The 18,371-nt window shown below is 29.9% G+C and overlaps 1 protein-coding gene across 1 annotated transcript in view; it reads right to left on the bottom strand.

Moving 5' to 3' along the window:
- LOC145329551 (uncharacterized) overlaps window positions 1-17,744 on the bottom strand; it is a 151,614-nt gene extending 133,870 nt beyond the window's left edge. Inside the window, exon 1 of the mRNA XM_080173823.1 lies at window positions 17,456-17,744. Coding sequence (XP_080029949.1) covers window positions 17,456-17,484 — 29 coding nt within the window. The 5' untranslated portion in view covers window positions 17,485-17,744. The remainder of the gene's footprint in view (window positions 1-17,455) is intronic.
- Window positions 17,745-18,371: the final 627 nt, after the last annotated feature.

Raw genomic sequence — 18,371 nt, 5'->3', positions numbered from 1 at the left:
CATCTCAGATTTCATTGGCTAAAATATTGCATTTTCTATATCGTATGATAAACTAATAAACATTCCAAAGATGGTTGACTGAACTTGGCTTTTCTTTAATTCAATTTATGATGATCAATAGTTTGTATTAATAAAACATATTTTAAAAGCGAAGCTTTTCTATAATTAGGGTCGGTCAGTCCGTCCGTCCATTTAAAACATGTTGCTTTTTAACTTTTTTTAACAACAATTTTTTATGTAATAAAAGTATCCGATTGGTCTGATTTTTGGAATATTGATTCCTAAGACAACAAAGTACATTGTTATAAGTGAAGCATCTCTATATTCAAGTCCTTAAAATGTAAGTATGTCCTTAAACAATATCCTGCATTTATGCAATTTTTCAACAGATCTACTTACAATTTTGTTGCCCTTTAATATATTTATATTCGGATTATTCAGTTCGGACACTCTACTCATGCGTTAATGTTCATTTGCCCTAACGTTTCAGAGCTTCGCTTTTATGGATGTTGTCATCCTTGTTTATTTGTCACCTTTTAGTTAGCAGTTTCAAAAAATAAAAAGTGTTCACCCAAATATAGTCAAATTAAAATCTGAGATGATTTTGTATACTAAAAATCTGTATATCTTGTTAGTTTTCTCTATTGTTCATTAAATTTAAATTATTTACATTGCGTTTATGCGTCTACGATAACAATTTTAACATAATACTAATATTTTATTTGGGAAATTTCCAGTATAGATTATTTTTGAGCGTCTTTCCTACTGTTAAGCAATATGAACATAGAACTAGTTATCCTATCTTATAATAGTAAGGTTTTATTATCTGTAGCTTATGATTTCAATAACTACTGAACCGATTAAGTTAGGGGAAGCATTATACAGATCCCGGGTTGGTTTTAGGCTATTTTAAGTGTAAAGCAATTTTTCTGCCGTTCCTTTCCCCTAGATGCAAGGGGCGCATCCACTAGTATCTTTAAATTAATAGATAGATGTTTGATTCTTTAAAGGTATGTATAAGTTCGTAAATTCATTTTCTCGTATTCATTTAAATCCGGTGGATAGGAACCGGTTCTCATGAATACGAAAAAACTATGTCTAGCATCGTATTATATCCAGTTTTCTACGAATATAGAAATTTACAATCATAAGATTAAAACCAGTTTTTTAGCCGGTGCCTTCGGCACCACGGGGCTAAAAAACTAGTTTTAATCTTATAATTGTACATTCTATATCCGCGGAAAGCCGTTTATAATACGATACGAGAAATAACTATTAAATTTACCAAAAATTAGAACAACATTACTGACTCTAAAGGTTAATGTATTCTTTATTTATTATACAATTTTTATAATCTTGGTCAGTTTTAGTCTAGACCAGAATAAGATATTTATAATTATTACAAAAAAAAACGAAGGCAATTGACTGTAATGTACATACCAATGATGATTATCAAATTATCTCTTCTGTAGATTAACATAATTAGGATTTTATTTTAAAAGTACCCAACCAACGTTTTAGGCCAATGCAACGATGAGAAAGTGTGATTGTAAAAATTTGGGAACTATGAATGCAATGTCCCCTCCCATTTATATGTAAAAGTTAATAAAATCTATGCAATCTAGACAACCAGCGATTTAAGCATACTAAGCTTCCGTTTTCGTTAATTTTGAAGAAATAACTGATTAATAAATAAATGTTTATTTTTGTACCTATTGCTCCTATGTCAAATATGTGTAATCCATAGCAAATGTGCACTGTACCGAGCAATATTGATCTTTAAGAAAGGCATAAGAAAGGTCATTAACATGTCTTTAGTCAGAATCGATAAAAGGGCTAATTACAATAAACATGATATCAACCATTTCTTCAGATATTAATATACTTGAATTAAAACTGAATTTATATTTATTTACATTTTTTCTTCCATAAACCTATCTTCACTCAGGTTCTAGACCAGAAGTGGTCATTTTATAGATCACAATAGGGCATTAAAATAATGCATAATATACATTTTATGATGATCAATATTTTTAAAAAGAAGAAAAAACAAGAAAGATAATTTGCAAAATGGCGGTTTATAGCAGCATATCCGTAGGCTATATGGTGTCGCAAGTGAAATATAGTATGGGAATTTAATTATTATTTGCTTAACTCTGATTAAAAGGAAGCTTCTCTTCTTAATTTAACGACCCTTTATGCCTCTAGGAGCACCTGAGGGGAAGGGGAGGAAGTTGATCCCTCCAATTTAAATTCTACTTTTAAAAGGAAAAAGTGATATACCTTCACAGGATCTTTGAGAAGCTACACTGTAAAGGAGAAGAAACCCATCGGTGCAAATAGACGAAAAAATATTTATATTCAGGTTTTTTTCCTACTTTGAATTAACCAATCAGGATGCAATGAAATTACAAAAAGTGTTTAGCCAGCAAATGAGAGAGCGTGTTTATCATACTTTGGTATCATATAATTTTATATAATGATAAGTTGAAGTTCAACGAAATCAAAATAATATAACGATACCTTTCTACAAATCGTTTAAATAACACATAAAAATATGAAACTACAACTAAATATATTTATTAAAAGAACACATTTAAAAGACCTTTTTGAATGAAATTATTTAACATAGAATTTATAATTCTTTCATAAAAACTAGAAGCATGACCAAAATTAGTACTAAATTATATAAAAAAGCCAACAAGGACAATCAAGTCCACAAATAGCAGAACAGTAACATAAAACATTATATTTTGGATGGACTAAGACATGTGGAATTAATGGCTGTGAGGTGGGATATAAGACTGTAAATTACACTGGTTCCCAATGTTTTTAACCACGTTATATTATTTGTTCGCTCTGAAAATGTTTTTTAAAATTTTGATTTGTTCCAAACCAAAAATTTAAATCTACATAAGGGGAAACTTTGTTTATTATCATTGAGAATGAATATTAATTGATCGTCCATTCGATAGTCTGATCCCTTATAGTAATTTGTGATTACTATCGGACGGACTAATTCATATACTAGTAGCTACGCTCTTTAACATACATGTCACATGTTAAAAATCATTAAAGCTTCACTTGTGCTAAAATACATTAATAAAAATCCTCGATTTATGCAAATTGTTAAACGTGAATTTTAGGAAACTGCTTCCTCGAAAGTTAATTATAAAAAAATGGAATTATCTAAAGCTTTCATAAACTTAAATAAATAAAAATGCACATAAAAATGCACAGCAGAAAAGCCTATTTTAAAACTTTTTTCATTTTCTAAATCTTACACTGTTTATGTTATTTTTTGAAGATATTTTTCCCTGTCAATATAGTTTCATAAAACTATTTGTTTGTGGCTTCATGTAGTCATAGTACATATGACAAGTATGTTTGTCTGTCTGTTTATTTGTGTGATTCAGTATTCGTGTGCAGAGCATTAGTGTAAGCTAGTTTCCCACTAAATAAAATTACTGTCTGTCTGTCGGTTTGTTCGTTTGTCTGCATGTCAGTCTTTTTGTTTGTGTGTGTATGGGAGTAATGTAAGAATCCAAGGTCATAGCACGTCTTATTATTTCTCAAACTTCAGGGAGAAGAAAAATCAAAAAAATTAATCATTCAAATATCAAAAAGTATATCAAAACCTCACAAAATATTATATCAAATTGTTATTAAAATTACTTCAATAACATCAAATTTAAAAATGAAAAAAAAAATTCCAATTTTCTGTATACTGCTGCATGCAAGCCCTTATGAAAAAAGATAGATATATAGAACTAAAACAATAAAAAAAAGTATTTTTGAATTTAAGAATAATACGTACAATAAATATTAAATTCCAAAATCAAGACAACTAATTTTCATTTTAATTTTGTAATTTTGTTGTTGTGGTTAACTTAAAGAGTAACTAACTTTTTAAAAAATCTAGGAAACTTAAAATCAATCAATCTTAATATCAAACAGTACACTTAAAAATCATTCAATAATTCACTTCAACAAGGATGATAATGTTATAATAATCAAGGCTATGTTTCTTTATGAAAATTGTTGGATTAAATTTCAAGAAAATATACTTTGCCATTTTGATAATTAGTTTTCTACACTATGATTTTTTTTATGGAAGAGGCAAATTAATCTTTCTCCAGAGGTTGTTAGCAACAAATGCATAACTTAAAGCGAAAGGTAAAAAAGGCATATGTGGAGAGGGGGGCCGGGGGAGGGGGTGGTATTAACAATTCATCTTTGATGGCCTATCCCTGTGTATCTGCCTATTGTGTATCTTTTTAAAAAGAAAACACACAATGTCAACACCTACAATGCAATGTAAATGAAAATGAAAATTAGACTGTCTCAAGTTTAGTAACTCCATTACTATAAAAACTGACAGTGTCCCAATTTTAGCTTAGTAGCTAGACCATTAATTATCCCCCACCATCCCCTCCTCAAATCTCGTTGTTTAACCCTTAAAAAAAAAAAAAAACAATCCTTTATCCTTTTTTTATGATACATCTTGTAAAATAAAATAGAATTTAAATCACATAACTGCACTTACCTAAAAAAGAATAAAGAAATTAGGTTAGGTTAAATTAGGTATGTTAATTGTATTGAAAAGCAAATGAAAAATGTTCTTGTGTTGATGAATTCATTTTTAGTGTTACATACAGCCTTCACTAAAACTTATATTTTGAAAGATCGATACAGCCATTTACGAGATCTCAGCAAACATACACACTGTAGACATCATGTAAAAAAGTAAGTTAAATAAAATTAAATAAAATCCGGGACAGTCTAACCCGCACCAAAATGTACATATATACATATTTACATAACCACGAGTAGATTTGCATGACACTTTAAAATCCATTTAGTTATTTAGTTTCAACACGTCGTAGGTTCACACACGAACAAATTAAAAATATTTACATCAAAAACTTATAAATAAATGTTTATGATGATATAGACAACTATCGCCTTTGATTGCACGTAATTTGTCTTTATATCCTTATTGGAAAAGAAATCTTGATAGATTCTTTAATTCTAAAAAAAGAAACACATAAAAAAAGTAAAAGGACAATTAAAAAGCAATAGTAGAATTTAGTACAGTGGTTTTATCCTAATCTACCACACATTCATAGGGTGTTAACATTATAAGGACAATCGGGAAAACCAATTTCTTTATAGCTAATAGTGTTCACACAAAATTAATCAACAAGAAATACTATTTCATAAAATTATGTTTACAAAAGGACACAGAAAAGACAGCAAAAACTTTATAAAGAGCTGGATTATAGATTTTAAATGAATATATTTTGAAATGATTAATCATGTTATTTTGTATAAACATACTTAGTTATTATTGTTAGTTCAGGCCTACATTTGAGGGCATACACAAATACATATATTCATACATATGGGGTAATCAAGGCCTATTAAAGTTGTATATGATAGATAGGGAAGGCTATGATTGGGCCTATTTATAACAGAGGGAGGTAAGAAATTCATGGTTTTCTTTTCCAATACAAACAGAAATATAGTTATAAGTTAATTAATAGTTATTTCTTGCATCGTATTATAGACAGCTTTCCGCGGATTTAGAATATACAATTATAAGATTAAAACATTTGTATATGTATTGTACATTTTTATATTCGTAGAAAGCTGGATATAATACGATGCTAGACTTAGTTTTTTCGTATGGATGAGAACTGGTTCTTATCCACCGGATTCGAATGAATACGAGAAATAAATCTATAAAATTAACTAATGCTATAATATATTAAATAATAGAAAACATCAGCTAATATTACTATCTTAAAATCTAAAATTAGAGAAAATTCATTGCTTAACAAACAGTCTTAACAAATAATGCCATGATATACAACTTTCATGTCTAACAAAATTTAAGTGTTTGGATGCTTTTGGCTGTAAATTTGAAAAAGGCTAATTTGTTAGAAAAATAATTTTTAACACCATTGCTTATACCTCCACACCTGATTAAAAACCAGGAAGGGGGGAGTGGGTGTGAGGGCAAGGTGTCAAGGGCGTAGATACCAGGGATAGGGGAGTGCATACTACATATTAATAAAGTATTCAGGATAGACAAAAATTTTAGAATAAAAAATATTCGTGGATTAAATTGTACATAATATAATCTAGTGATGCCTAATACAATGATAATTTAACTTAATTAAATATTATTTTATTAATACTTATACCCAGTCAATATAATGTGATCATTTCAATCTATCAAACAAATAATAAAAAAAATTGTCTGTTTATTTAATGATTCTAGCTACAAATATGGCAAAGCAAATCTTATGTCTTGAAAACATTTGCGAATAGTACATGGCATTTTGGTAGCAAGGTTACTCTATAACCAAATCATGAAACTCTTGCTGCGCTACTTATGAACATTTGTCTCCTTAGTGTTTGAAGTTAAGAAATGTTTGGGCTTATATCAGAAATGTTCTAGTATATATTAAGTATTTTAAAAGTTAATAACTTATAAATATACCAGCAGCTTCGCCCCTGGCGGCTTTACCCCAAGAGGTAATTAAAAAAAAAAATAAGTACCTTTGGAACTGCAACCACTACTTTTAGATAATTCGAGAGGATTTTTTTGTTTTTGAAAAGAGCCTAAAACCACCTCAGGACCATTAGGTATATTCCCTGAAGAGTAGAATCCAATCGGTTCAGTGGTTACCGAGATCTTAAGGGACGGACGGACGGACGGACATACAGACGGACAGACATCAAGCTACTTTGTATTATAGATTGGTAAGACCTTGTAAAACTTGTATTTAACTCACTACTAAAAACAAGGTGTGGATAGGTTTCTTTCTTGTTCAAATTAAGAAATGAAAACATAACCTTGCTTTCAAAGTACACACTTTAAATAGGTTTAAAGCCATTTTATCTAACCAGCTGTTTAACAGTACAATAATAGATTTGCAAATACTGAAACGTGTTGTGACACTATGGCCTTACACATTATACAAACCAAATAAAGGATATTTATGGGTTAAGAGGACGAAACTAATCAGTAGATTGGCGTATATAAGCTGGAATTTCATCCCATTTTAGTAATTGATAGAAAAATTTTAAAGATAAAGATTGGATATAAGTTATTGGACAGAAGGACACATAAACGGTTCAATTTTTATTTGAAAAAATACTTTCGACAGGACATTCCACTAATTAAGGGTGAAATTTTACTTGTATACTATGCAGATAAATTATTACACAGAAACTTTAATATTTTGTGCACTTACAAATTTCTATATTTTAAAGGCTTTGTAGATAATTCATCTTAACAAAACATTAGTTTTATGTAAAAAAAGACTTGAGCAATATTAAGAGTAAAGTAAGTTTATTTTGTTTTGAGATGATTGGTTTGTGATTTTCAGGTAATTTTAGAAAATATCTTACGATTCTTAGAAAAAAATTAAGCCCAGGTTTCTAGGCAAAGCTGTCAGATAAAAAAAATAATTTAATGAAATACTCATTTTTGCTTTCAGTAAATGTTTTTTATGTCCATCATATAGAAGTCTGCTTACCATTATTACAGAATTCTTGCGATTGGTATCAATATATGTATTGTCCATACAATGTTCACAAATATTTCATTTTTATAACATTTTTTTTGAAAAGCTTTTGGTCTAAATAAAGAATAGCTATCGATGTATAGCATCATTTCATACAAAATTTCTAATAAATAATAATAGCAGTTGTACCTAGACGAATCTTTATTTAAATTTTGGCTAAATTGTATAAGCACATTTACTTTAATTGTAAGCTTGGCCGAGGGTAACTATTCTAGGTCATATTAAGGTACAAGAATTTTAAATATGCTATATCATTTCAGCTTTAATTTTCTTTTTTTCTAACCTACTTTTGAATTTGTTGTTTTAAATATCATATGCAATTCTAATTCTTAACAAAATTTATAATTTATTATATTAATAACTAGTAGTTGCTTCGTCCCTAGCCTGTTCAAGAAATAGCTTAAAACCCCTGAAAGATCTTCATAAAGCTTCCCTGAAGATAACGACCTATTTGGACCAGTGGTTATTGAGATCTTAAGATTCAGACAAAAAACCTTACTACTTTTTTTATAGGATGTCTTTACAGAAATACCGATTCCTAATTTATTTATACCTCTAAAAAGGGAGGAAGTTCTTATAACAACATGATAATATAGTCACACTATCATAGAATATCATGTTGTCGACTATAAGTCATTCACAACCACTTTTGATGAAAGATTATGTATGTGACGGAAACTTTTCATATATATCATATTTTCGACACAATAGCCATTGTAATTGCATGGCGAATCTACTAATTCTAAGCTTTGTTTATAATGTTCTATCATTTTGTTTTTACATCCCTTTCTTTGCTCCTGCTCAAACAGCAAAATAATTAGATAAGAAGTATTTTTGTCGCCCCCAAGGTCTTAAGGATAAAAAGTAGGTCTTAAAAGTACATATATACAGCCATCATTAATGTGAAACAAAAAGATCAATACTTTTCTTTTCGTGGGCTTCTGAAACATTTTGTTTTCATTTGGTTCTTGGGCAAAAAAGGTTTTAAATTATTTATCTTTTTAAAGTGCAAACAAACAATTATAAGCAAAGAGCAGACTAGGATATTATACTTTTCTTTGAATTGTATAATTTTTTCTCCTACCCATTATAACATTCCAAAGACAGACTAACTGATTTACTATAGGTGCGCCGTATGTCCAAAAAAGTCAAAACATTGCTTAGCCCAAAACAGAGATTTGAATCATAAAAGTAAATTATTATAAAGTTTTTTTTTGTCCGTTAAAAACACGCTATGACTAAACCGATTAAGTTTTGCATTTCAGCTAGGCTTCACATAGGTCCTAGGATAATTTTAGTCTTTTTATTTTTTAAACTTATGTATTGGGATGGTTTTAAGCTATTGTTCTGCCCTCACCCTCAATCTTTCTGTCCAGCAAAGATAAAGTATGGTTTGCAATCAAAAACTAGAATATCAGTTTAAAATATCTTATTTCAAATTGTGTATTTACTCCATACACATTCCTAAAATTGTTTTGCAAATAATTGTCCCTGTTTTTTTTTCAACAGACGGAATATTTAAAAGTCGCCGCCTGGGTTGAAAAAAAAAACAATGTTTATGTTAATCGAATAAACGGTGGTTCCTTCAGTTGACAAGTAATGTTGAATAACATCAATATTATAAACACTAAAGATCTTATATCTTAATGTAATGTATGGGCAAAAATACGTTCACATTAAGAATTGCACATAATAGAACAAAGCTTGTTTAAATAAGTAATAAAAACATAAATTTTTACTACCAAAAAATCAATCCAAACCGGCTTAAAAAAACTGTAAGCCACACTAAGAATTTGATTTCAGTGAAGAGCCTATAAAATTTGTAAACTTTTGTATATAAGAAGTCAAAAAAGTATTTGAACTTTATTTATTTAACGACAGTTTGAAACAATATTATTTACCTTAGTTTTTTAAAAATCTTTTGTCTATCTAATTCCTTTTTGATAACAAGTAACTTTTAAGCTAGGGAAAAAGTAAGATATTTGAAAAAAATGTTATTACAATAACAAGCCTATTTTTTGGCGATAGATATAAACATTAAAAGCTATTTTAAATAAAAACATTTTATTGAATAACCATCCCTTTCCCGCAACCTGTCTAGACCAATGTCATTTGAATAACTGTTAAGTTGGTGCCCAGCGCATGACAAACACAAATAAATAAGGACGATTACGGCCAATAGCTGATGGTAACTTATATTGTTCGATAACTGATTTTTCATAGCCTCAATATTGAAATACATACTTCTTATATGTACTCTTTTCTTTTAGAACCCATTCCTAATTGTATTTTATTTTTCAGTAAATATCTTTAAATTATGATGAATTTAGTATTGAAGCATTTGAATTTCTTTATCTATAATACAAAGTAAATGTAGTATGTCTGTCCGTCTGAAGCTTAAGAAAAGTAGGAAGGTTATTTTGTCTGAAAATTAGGATTTCAACAAAATTTTATTTTTAAAAAATCTTAATTAAAAAAATGGGTTTTGGGATTCAACTCCCCCCTCCTCAAGTGCTTCTAGAGGCTCTATTGGCGAAGCCGCTAGTATTTAATAAAATAACAATCCCCGGCAAATGTATTTGGATACGCCTAATATTATCCTGCCTTCCCGTTTTTTACCCATAATGGTTTTAAACCCCCCTGGTGGATTGCTGTGCACGCCAAAGTATACAAACATATATATATATAAATAATATTTGACTAGGAAGTTTTCAATTCTATCACATTCCTGAATTTACAGCTAGATATCCTTAGATAGATAGATAGTCAGAAGGATAGATAGATAGATATCCAGTTTGGTGGATGATATAATACAATTAAGAACTGCTAAGCAATACAGTGACAAAACTTTTTTTTCCTTCCAACACTAATCCTATTTTTTAATGGTCATTAAATTTAAAAACTTTACTAATATGTTCAGTAAATCAAAATTGTTTGTATTTAACATAAAAGCAATTTTACAAAGATTATCAAACAAGGATTACAACATCCACAAAACAAAGCCTACGAAACAGACAGTCAGTAAACGAGCATTAAATCATATCGAGTAATAAAAGAATTAATCACCAAGTTGTTCTGAAAATACACAAGAATCTTGCTAGTTTCACCAACCAATCAATATTTTCAAAAACCCAAATTTTTCAAGCCATCGAATGAAAAAAATCTTTGTTTACCGGTGTAATTTACTGTCCAATTTCCATTCCCCCCTAGAAATACCCATTTATTTTGTCTTTTAGCTAAAAATTATTTGTAAATTGTGTATGTGTTGATTTTGTTATATAATGTTGAACAAAGTACAGTGTCACCTTTTCTACTAGTTTGTCCTGTTTTATTATGTTACTTTATTTAGGCATTTCAGCTATTTTTAACTTTGACTTTTAACTTATTAAAAACAAGTATTGTCGGGGGGAAATATTGGTGCTTGCTTACATGTGAAGACCGGAGCACCGAAAACCCAACCCCCGTTTAGTTTTGACAAAAATGAAAAATAAGGGGGGGGGGGGTAGTTTTTTAATGTCTGGAAAACAGCAAGGAGGAAAAAAGCAAGGCAGCAAAGAATTAACCCCCCCTTAATTTTGAAGAAAATCAAAAATAAGGGGGGGGTAGTTTTTTCACTGTACAACACGCCAGAAAGTTGAGTGAGGTAAATCATGGGGACAGTCCCCATGAAAACACTTCTGATATATTCTCCTTAAGACTACCTGTTCAGGGATACATCAATTACTAAAATCAGTCAATAAATAAGGAAATTATGCCCCAAAACATGAATATCTTGTAATAAGGTTTCCCCTCTGGCATACTGGATTTACTTGATTTACCTCACTCAACTTTCTGGCGTGTTGTACAGTGAAAAAACTACCCCCCCCCCCTTATTTTTGATTTTCTTCAAAATTAAGGGGGGGGGGGTTAATTCTTTGCCTTGCCGTGCTTTTTTCCTCCTTGCCGTTTTCCAGACATTAAAAAACTACCCCCCCCCCTTATTTTTTATTTTTGTCAAAACTAAGCGGGGGGGGGGGGGGGGGGGTTCGGTGCTCCAGTCTACCACATGTAAGCAAGTACCGAAATATTAAATTTGAATAGTTTTAAAAACATTTAAAATATTAATGGATATGACTATGGACAATAAATAGAAATCATCAATAATGATAAATTTAACACTAATCGTTTGAACCTAACCTAACCTCAAAATTCAGTAGGAGTATCCAAAGTTTTTGATCTTATGAATATGTAACGAGGTTATAAAACTTTGGGTACCAGTGTAATTTACAGTCACTTTCTCCTCCCTCTCTGACTTTTCTCCAAACATTTCAACACATAAAAAATTATTAATTTGCTTTCTATATTATAAAAGTTTACCTAAATCCATAAAAATCTTCATTGTTAACAGACAAACTTTAATCTTTAATTTAAAATATGTGTCCCTGTCCCAAGTCTGAATTGGTACTAATTGGCACTTTTATGATAAAATTCATGGATAGGAACAAATATTTACTAATTTTATTCATTTATTGTTTGTGTAAAAAACTGTTTTCTGTTTGAAGAAAAAAAGGGATTAAAATCTTGAGGCAAGAAAACGATAAAAATTGTCAATAACATAAATTGGTCATGGGCAACAAATTTTTGCATACCTGGCGAATTAAGAGCACATAAACTTAATTTTATTGTTTAATGCATAATCTAATTTAACTAAATTGTGTAAAAAGTGTTCCTGTTGCTGTGAGCTGTGTCTAGATCAAGTTATCTTGGTATAATTAATATTTTGTCTCATCTGATAGTTCTCAACTGTACACTTTTCATATCATCTAACAACAAGGACAATCTAGTCTTCAAGGAGCGGGGCAAAAAGAAGCCAAATTATCAAAAAAACATGGATCCAAAAGTAGTAGAGTATATTACATTTCCTACAAATTATAAATTATCCTCAGTTGCCAGAGAGAGAGGAGACAATAGGCTGTTTATTGCACTAGTACCCAATGTTTTATAACAACGTTTTCTTTTTCGTTGGCTTAACAACTTTGGGGGCTCTAGTTAATTTTTGATTGGTTGGTTTAATAAGTGTTCAAACGTTTTTACTCTAATTGTAATCTACAGATGGGGTAAATTTGTGTAGACCAATTTATCTGCCATTCTCTTATCCCCTTCGATCCCATCTCAGTAGCAGTATATTGGTAGCCGAGTAGATAACATTTCACTTCCCCCACTTTCTAGCAATACTGACCAACCAACGTATAAAAAAGTTATGGATTTTATGATCATTTATCTCCAAAAACTAAATTGTCTAATAAATCATATTTCCTGTCATATGAATGTTGACGGGGTGCATAGGGTAATACAACGCTCCCATTAGCCCTAATCCCAGGGGAATCCAAATAATCGCTATTCCGGAGGAGGGGGGGTTGGTGGGCGTAAAACTATAAGAGATGAGTTTAAGACACGATCAAAGCAAATTGTTTAAAATTAGAGAGAATGAAATCCATTTACCACCTTCATCGTTATTTACTGTTACAAACGGCGATAGCGGTAGAAAACGGTAAAATTAGGCACATAATTTGATTTAGTTTGATAAATTTTTGTTGGCCACATTTAAATTTGATCAAAATTTGTGAGCCTAACCTTTAAATCTAAAAATAGAACTTGAAAATAATAAAAAGGTTAAATAATATAAAACACAAAAGGGATCGCAAAATCAATATTTTATATTCAAACAATGACAACATCCTTTCTATACAAATATTTTATTTTCATTTGTAATAAATATTTTATGGTGCATCCGCTCTATAACACGATCATGTCCGTACGTATCTATCTATAAAATAGTTAAATCTTTCTTGTTTACAAAGAACATTGCTCTTATGCGCTGTCCCTTATACAAACCCACACTATTCTTTACAGAGAAGAAATAATGTTATAATTGCTGGTACATATTTTTCGTTTTTAGAATTAATATTTAAAACAGTTGCGTGCACAGCGATTTATCAGGTGGGATGGGTGAAACTATTAATGGATGAAAAAGGAAAGGAGACCTTTTCTATTTTAATTCTAAGAAAGGCATTGACATTTATTGTTATCTGTTATCTGGAGTGTTTTGCAGTTCCTTTAAAACATTGTGATTGTGTTTTTGCTGGGGTAGTTTTTGTTCTATTTTTCAAAAATAGTCAATAGATAGATATTATGGTACAATATTTTTTTTTTAAATCAGAAAAAAATAAACGATATAGTATACATATATCGATGGCCATTTACGTATTTGCTATTGCGTCTGTTTGCGAATATAAAATACTATGCGGATATGAGTATCTTGCGGATTCTCCCCCCCCCCCCACTCTTCTCCAAAAAACTACCTATCCTGTTTATTATTTTGTGTGCTGTAATTTGTACCTATAAACCTTTAAGGTTTAGATAATTTATCATAAATATTTCAGCTATTAGATCATTTAATAGGCCTACGTACTTTAAGATAATGGGATAAGGATTGGGTCCAAAAAGTTGTGTTTGTTTTATTATTACTTGCTTTAATCTGTAAATTAATAAATTAGTAGCCATTACTTCTGTAGTCGATATATTGCATATAAGTGGGCAAGACACTTAAATTATTCAAATGTTTACCAAATGCTAATTTTCATGATATTTACATCGGCATTGTATAAAATCAGAGAGATTTCTTATTTGTTGGCTTTATAACTTTGGGGACCTTTTGATTGGTAGGTTTATTAAGTTTCGTGTTCAAACGCTCCAACCACTAATTTTACGCTACAGAAGAGATAATTTTGTGTATTATCAATGGGGATGTACATCAATTTTTGTCCATTGTCTTATCCAATAGATTCCTTATATAAAATATTAATAATCCTAATTTGAATTAATCTTTTCCCCTATCCCTAATTTCTGAGGACCAATAAACGGCCTAATTACTGATCTACCTAATACGTACATATAACTACTTTAGGGTTAAGAAATGTTTTAAGTACATTTCCTGTATGGCCCAAAATCCGCTTGTTTTTCCGAGGAATAAAACCAGTTTTGATTTGTACCGAAAAAAGCAGGTGTCGTATCGTATTATAGACAATCGTTTAATAAAATCATAGGATTGATTTTGTTGGGCTGGGCCTTCGGGACTAACAAAACAGGATTTAATTCAATTGTTTTTCATTTATAATTCTATGGATTAAATATACAAAGAAATCAGAAATGTATATAGGCATATGTATATTCGAATTTTATTTTGTTCCACATGAACTTCATAAATAAAATATAATTACTTTCTTTTGGAAAGTTATTTCCTACCGGGCTTTAAACACTTTTTAAAGGACAAGATGATAAATTTCCTGGATTTTTGCAGCTAATTTATTTATCCCTTTTCCTTACTCTTGCTCAACCTTCACAAGGCTTTTGACAGTACACTTAAATATGGTAAATAATAATAACCAACAAACAATTGTTCAAATTTTAACTTCATCACTTTAAACGCAATTGTTAAAGATATTTAAAAATATCTTTTATAACTAGACTATAAGTTTTTGGGAGAAAATAAAAATAAAATTGACTTTTTAGAATTGGTAAAATAAAATTTTATAAAACAAAGAAGGAAGGTTATTTATAAAGATTTTTTTTAAAAATCATAATGCGTGGTAAGTTATCAATAACTTAATGTCGACGTAAATATTGAGTAGCATAAGCTCTTTAGCAGAATTGTGATAGTTAAAAGATCGTATAAATGAGCCAAATACCTCTAAAATAAAACCCGACCAATTAATTTCGGATCCATTAAGTTTGCGTTTTTTTTTTTATTTAGTGAATACTTTTCCGTCAGGTCCTTAGTTATGAGAAAAGATAAATCATTGTTAAAAATCTCATCCTTTATTTGACTAAAGGGTAAAATTAAATGAAAGAAAAATTATACGAGTGCATCTTATTCAACTTTAACTAAGCTTGGACTAAAAATTTGTATAGATTTGCAAATTTTCTTTGTAATTGAGCAACTTCTGTTTTTGGAGACCATTTCGTAACATAGACAAGCGTCGTTTTATGTTCTAGTTTATTTTGTTGAAAAAAGTAATTTTTAAGGCTGATCATCAAATCTATGTTAAATCTTAAGTAATTTTTATACTTATTGATATGGCAGGAGTGAATTGTATGTGAAACTATATCCCAACAATAATCAAGTATAAAGATTTTGAATAAAAAATCTACCCTTCGAATAGGAAAATATCTCGCAAAGAGGTAATACTGTCACAAAGGTCCACAAAAACAAAAAATAATCGTCCACTTACTTTTATTCATTTGGTTGTAATTTAATCATTTTTTTGACTAAGGTATCAATTTATGTAGGGTAGGTTAAAATTTAGTCCTAGTATAGTAAAACTTTTGGTTTTCCCCAAATAATAATTACCACCCAATAATTACCTAAAACTAGAAATATCTTGATATTAGTTAGAAATCCTTTAATCTGTTTGGTACGCCAACACAGAAAACAGAAAACACCATGAAAGTTTATATCATTGCATTGAATAAAAAAATCCCTGTTTTAAATAATATTTCTTTTTTCTCTCATTAATTTCTAAAAGCATGCTTATAAATTATTGAAATTATTTAATAAACTTAAATACAATTTACTTTAGCTTAAAAGCTAATTAGCTAAAATGCATTTTATAAAATTAAGAATTTAATTAAAATTTTGTGTTGTCATAATTAGCTAGAATAGAGACGATTCTTCTTAAAATTAGGAAAACAAAAATATGCCCAGAAGTATGCGCAGCAAAAAAGTTTAAAGCATATTTTATGTAAAATTCATTGGATAAACTTATGGGTATCTGATTAAGTTTTATGCTCTAAAAAAATAAATGATAATATAACATAGTTTTTAGAAACTTAAGCCTGTATTGTCGAAATATTGAATGTTTATGAATATTTATACCCATCTCTGAGAGTCAGCTGTTTGTCTCCCTGCTTAACATATGTTTCTGTATGCGCATAAGTAAATTCTTATCAACATTACCATTTCCTTAAACAAGTCATCATATGTTTTTATATACAATTTTTACATCCTATGCTTATTTTTGGTTAATCAAAGTAGCGATAAAAATTCTGCACTGGTTAGTATGCGCAAGAATAATCAATAGCAGTTTTGAAATTGAAAGTTGGAATGTCAATTACCTACATTTTTAATTCCATTGTTTTTATCAAAAACATTAGTCTGGTTAGGTAAAGTTAAGTTTGTTAAGATTTATAATAGTTAGGGCAGGATAGCCAGGCAAGGTTCAGGCAATGCGCTGGAGCTTGGATAAGGTTTCTGGTTGCCATCCTGTTTGGCGGGGATTTAAATAGAACTACTTAGGACATATATTTTGGGCGACAAGAAAGAATGAAAAACTAAATTAAAAATTTATCTCCATTGTCCTATATCTGTTTGGCATATATGAAAATTTTTAAATTGAGCGATATTCCGAAATGGTTTTATGGCAATATTTTTCGTTTATAACTAAAAGGCATACCAAAGTTGAATCTATACAGATATAATCATAATTTTGTTTATATAATTTTGAAATTTATTTACATTTAATTTTATGGATCTATTTAAATTAAATTATGTCTAGATATATTAATATGAGTCTATATATGTGGGTATAAATTTGAGTATGTGTGTGTGTGTGTGTGTGTGTGTGTGTGTGTGTGTGTGTTGGTGTGCGGGGGTCTCAAAATTCAAGGCCAGGTCAACACATACATTCAACATTGGGCCCACATTCATGCATACACACACACACACACACACACACACACACACACAGATAAAATTCTATTCATTTAATATGAAGATAAATAATTTTATTATTAAATAATAATATTATAAAAATAATCACCTCACAGCCAAATGTGTTGGTTTGCCCATATTTGGGGCCCAAAAGAATTTAGTTTTCACTATCCACTTCTAACACTTATAGGATCTTAAATAACTTTGCATGTTTCACTGCGATGTACGTTGCTAGGGTAAGTCCGCCACTTATGGGTAGCACTACGTTCATATGTGACAAGATTATAGAGCTGTAACTCCCCTTATTTAGAGCCTTATTATTATTATATTATATGTAAATATGATTGGTACACTGTGGTTGTAAATGTGTACTTTAAACAACTGTGGGGGAGATGTTCACTAGCATAGATAAAGTTTAAAACTAACTCGAGTCGGATCCCAAGCATTTGCTTCAAGAGTGGTGTTGTGTGTGTGTGTGTGTGTGTGTGTGTGTGTGTGTGTCTACATATAGAGCCGCTCACAGCCATATACGGCACAATACCCTGCAAAATATTAAGGTATGTTGAATTTTGAAAATCAACTATTTCAACAGAAATTGTAAGCTTATGACAAATGGCATTTTACATTCATATGACTTATTTGTTACTTTTATGATCAAAAAGAATATATAGAGTTTTTTTTTAAATTATCAAATTTAAAGAATCCTCATTCTATTGAAAGTCACTTTCAAACAAAAAATAAGCAGATCATCATATTTTGTCCAATGGGGTTTATATCATAATTAAGCATAACCAACAAGCAAAATAAATAAAAATAAGTATTTGGGGGTCAGATAAAATGGTCGGCATAACTGCTAAGACAGACGCCCCTAGAGGGCCAAAATTACGAAATTTTGATAAATATTTTTTCGGGTTAATCAGTTGTTGTCTACAACGGATATTTAAGTGGAAATAAATAAGTTATTGAAAATAAAGGTTATCTATCCCTATTTAAGTAGTATCGTGACGTACATTCGAAATGTACTC

The sequence above is a fragment of the Acartia tonsa genome, chromosome 10 (genome assembly GCF_053477335.1).
Source record: "Acartia tonsa isolate MP-2025a chromosome 10, ASM5347733v1, whole genome shotgun sequence".
Classification (NCBI taxonomy): Eukaryota; Metazoa; Arthropoda; class Copepoda; order Calanoida; family Acartiidae; genus Acartia; species Acartia tonsa.
This window is presented reverse-complemented; position numbering and strand designations above follow the sequence as displayed.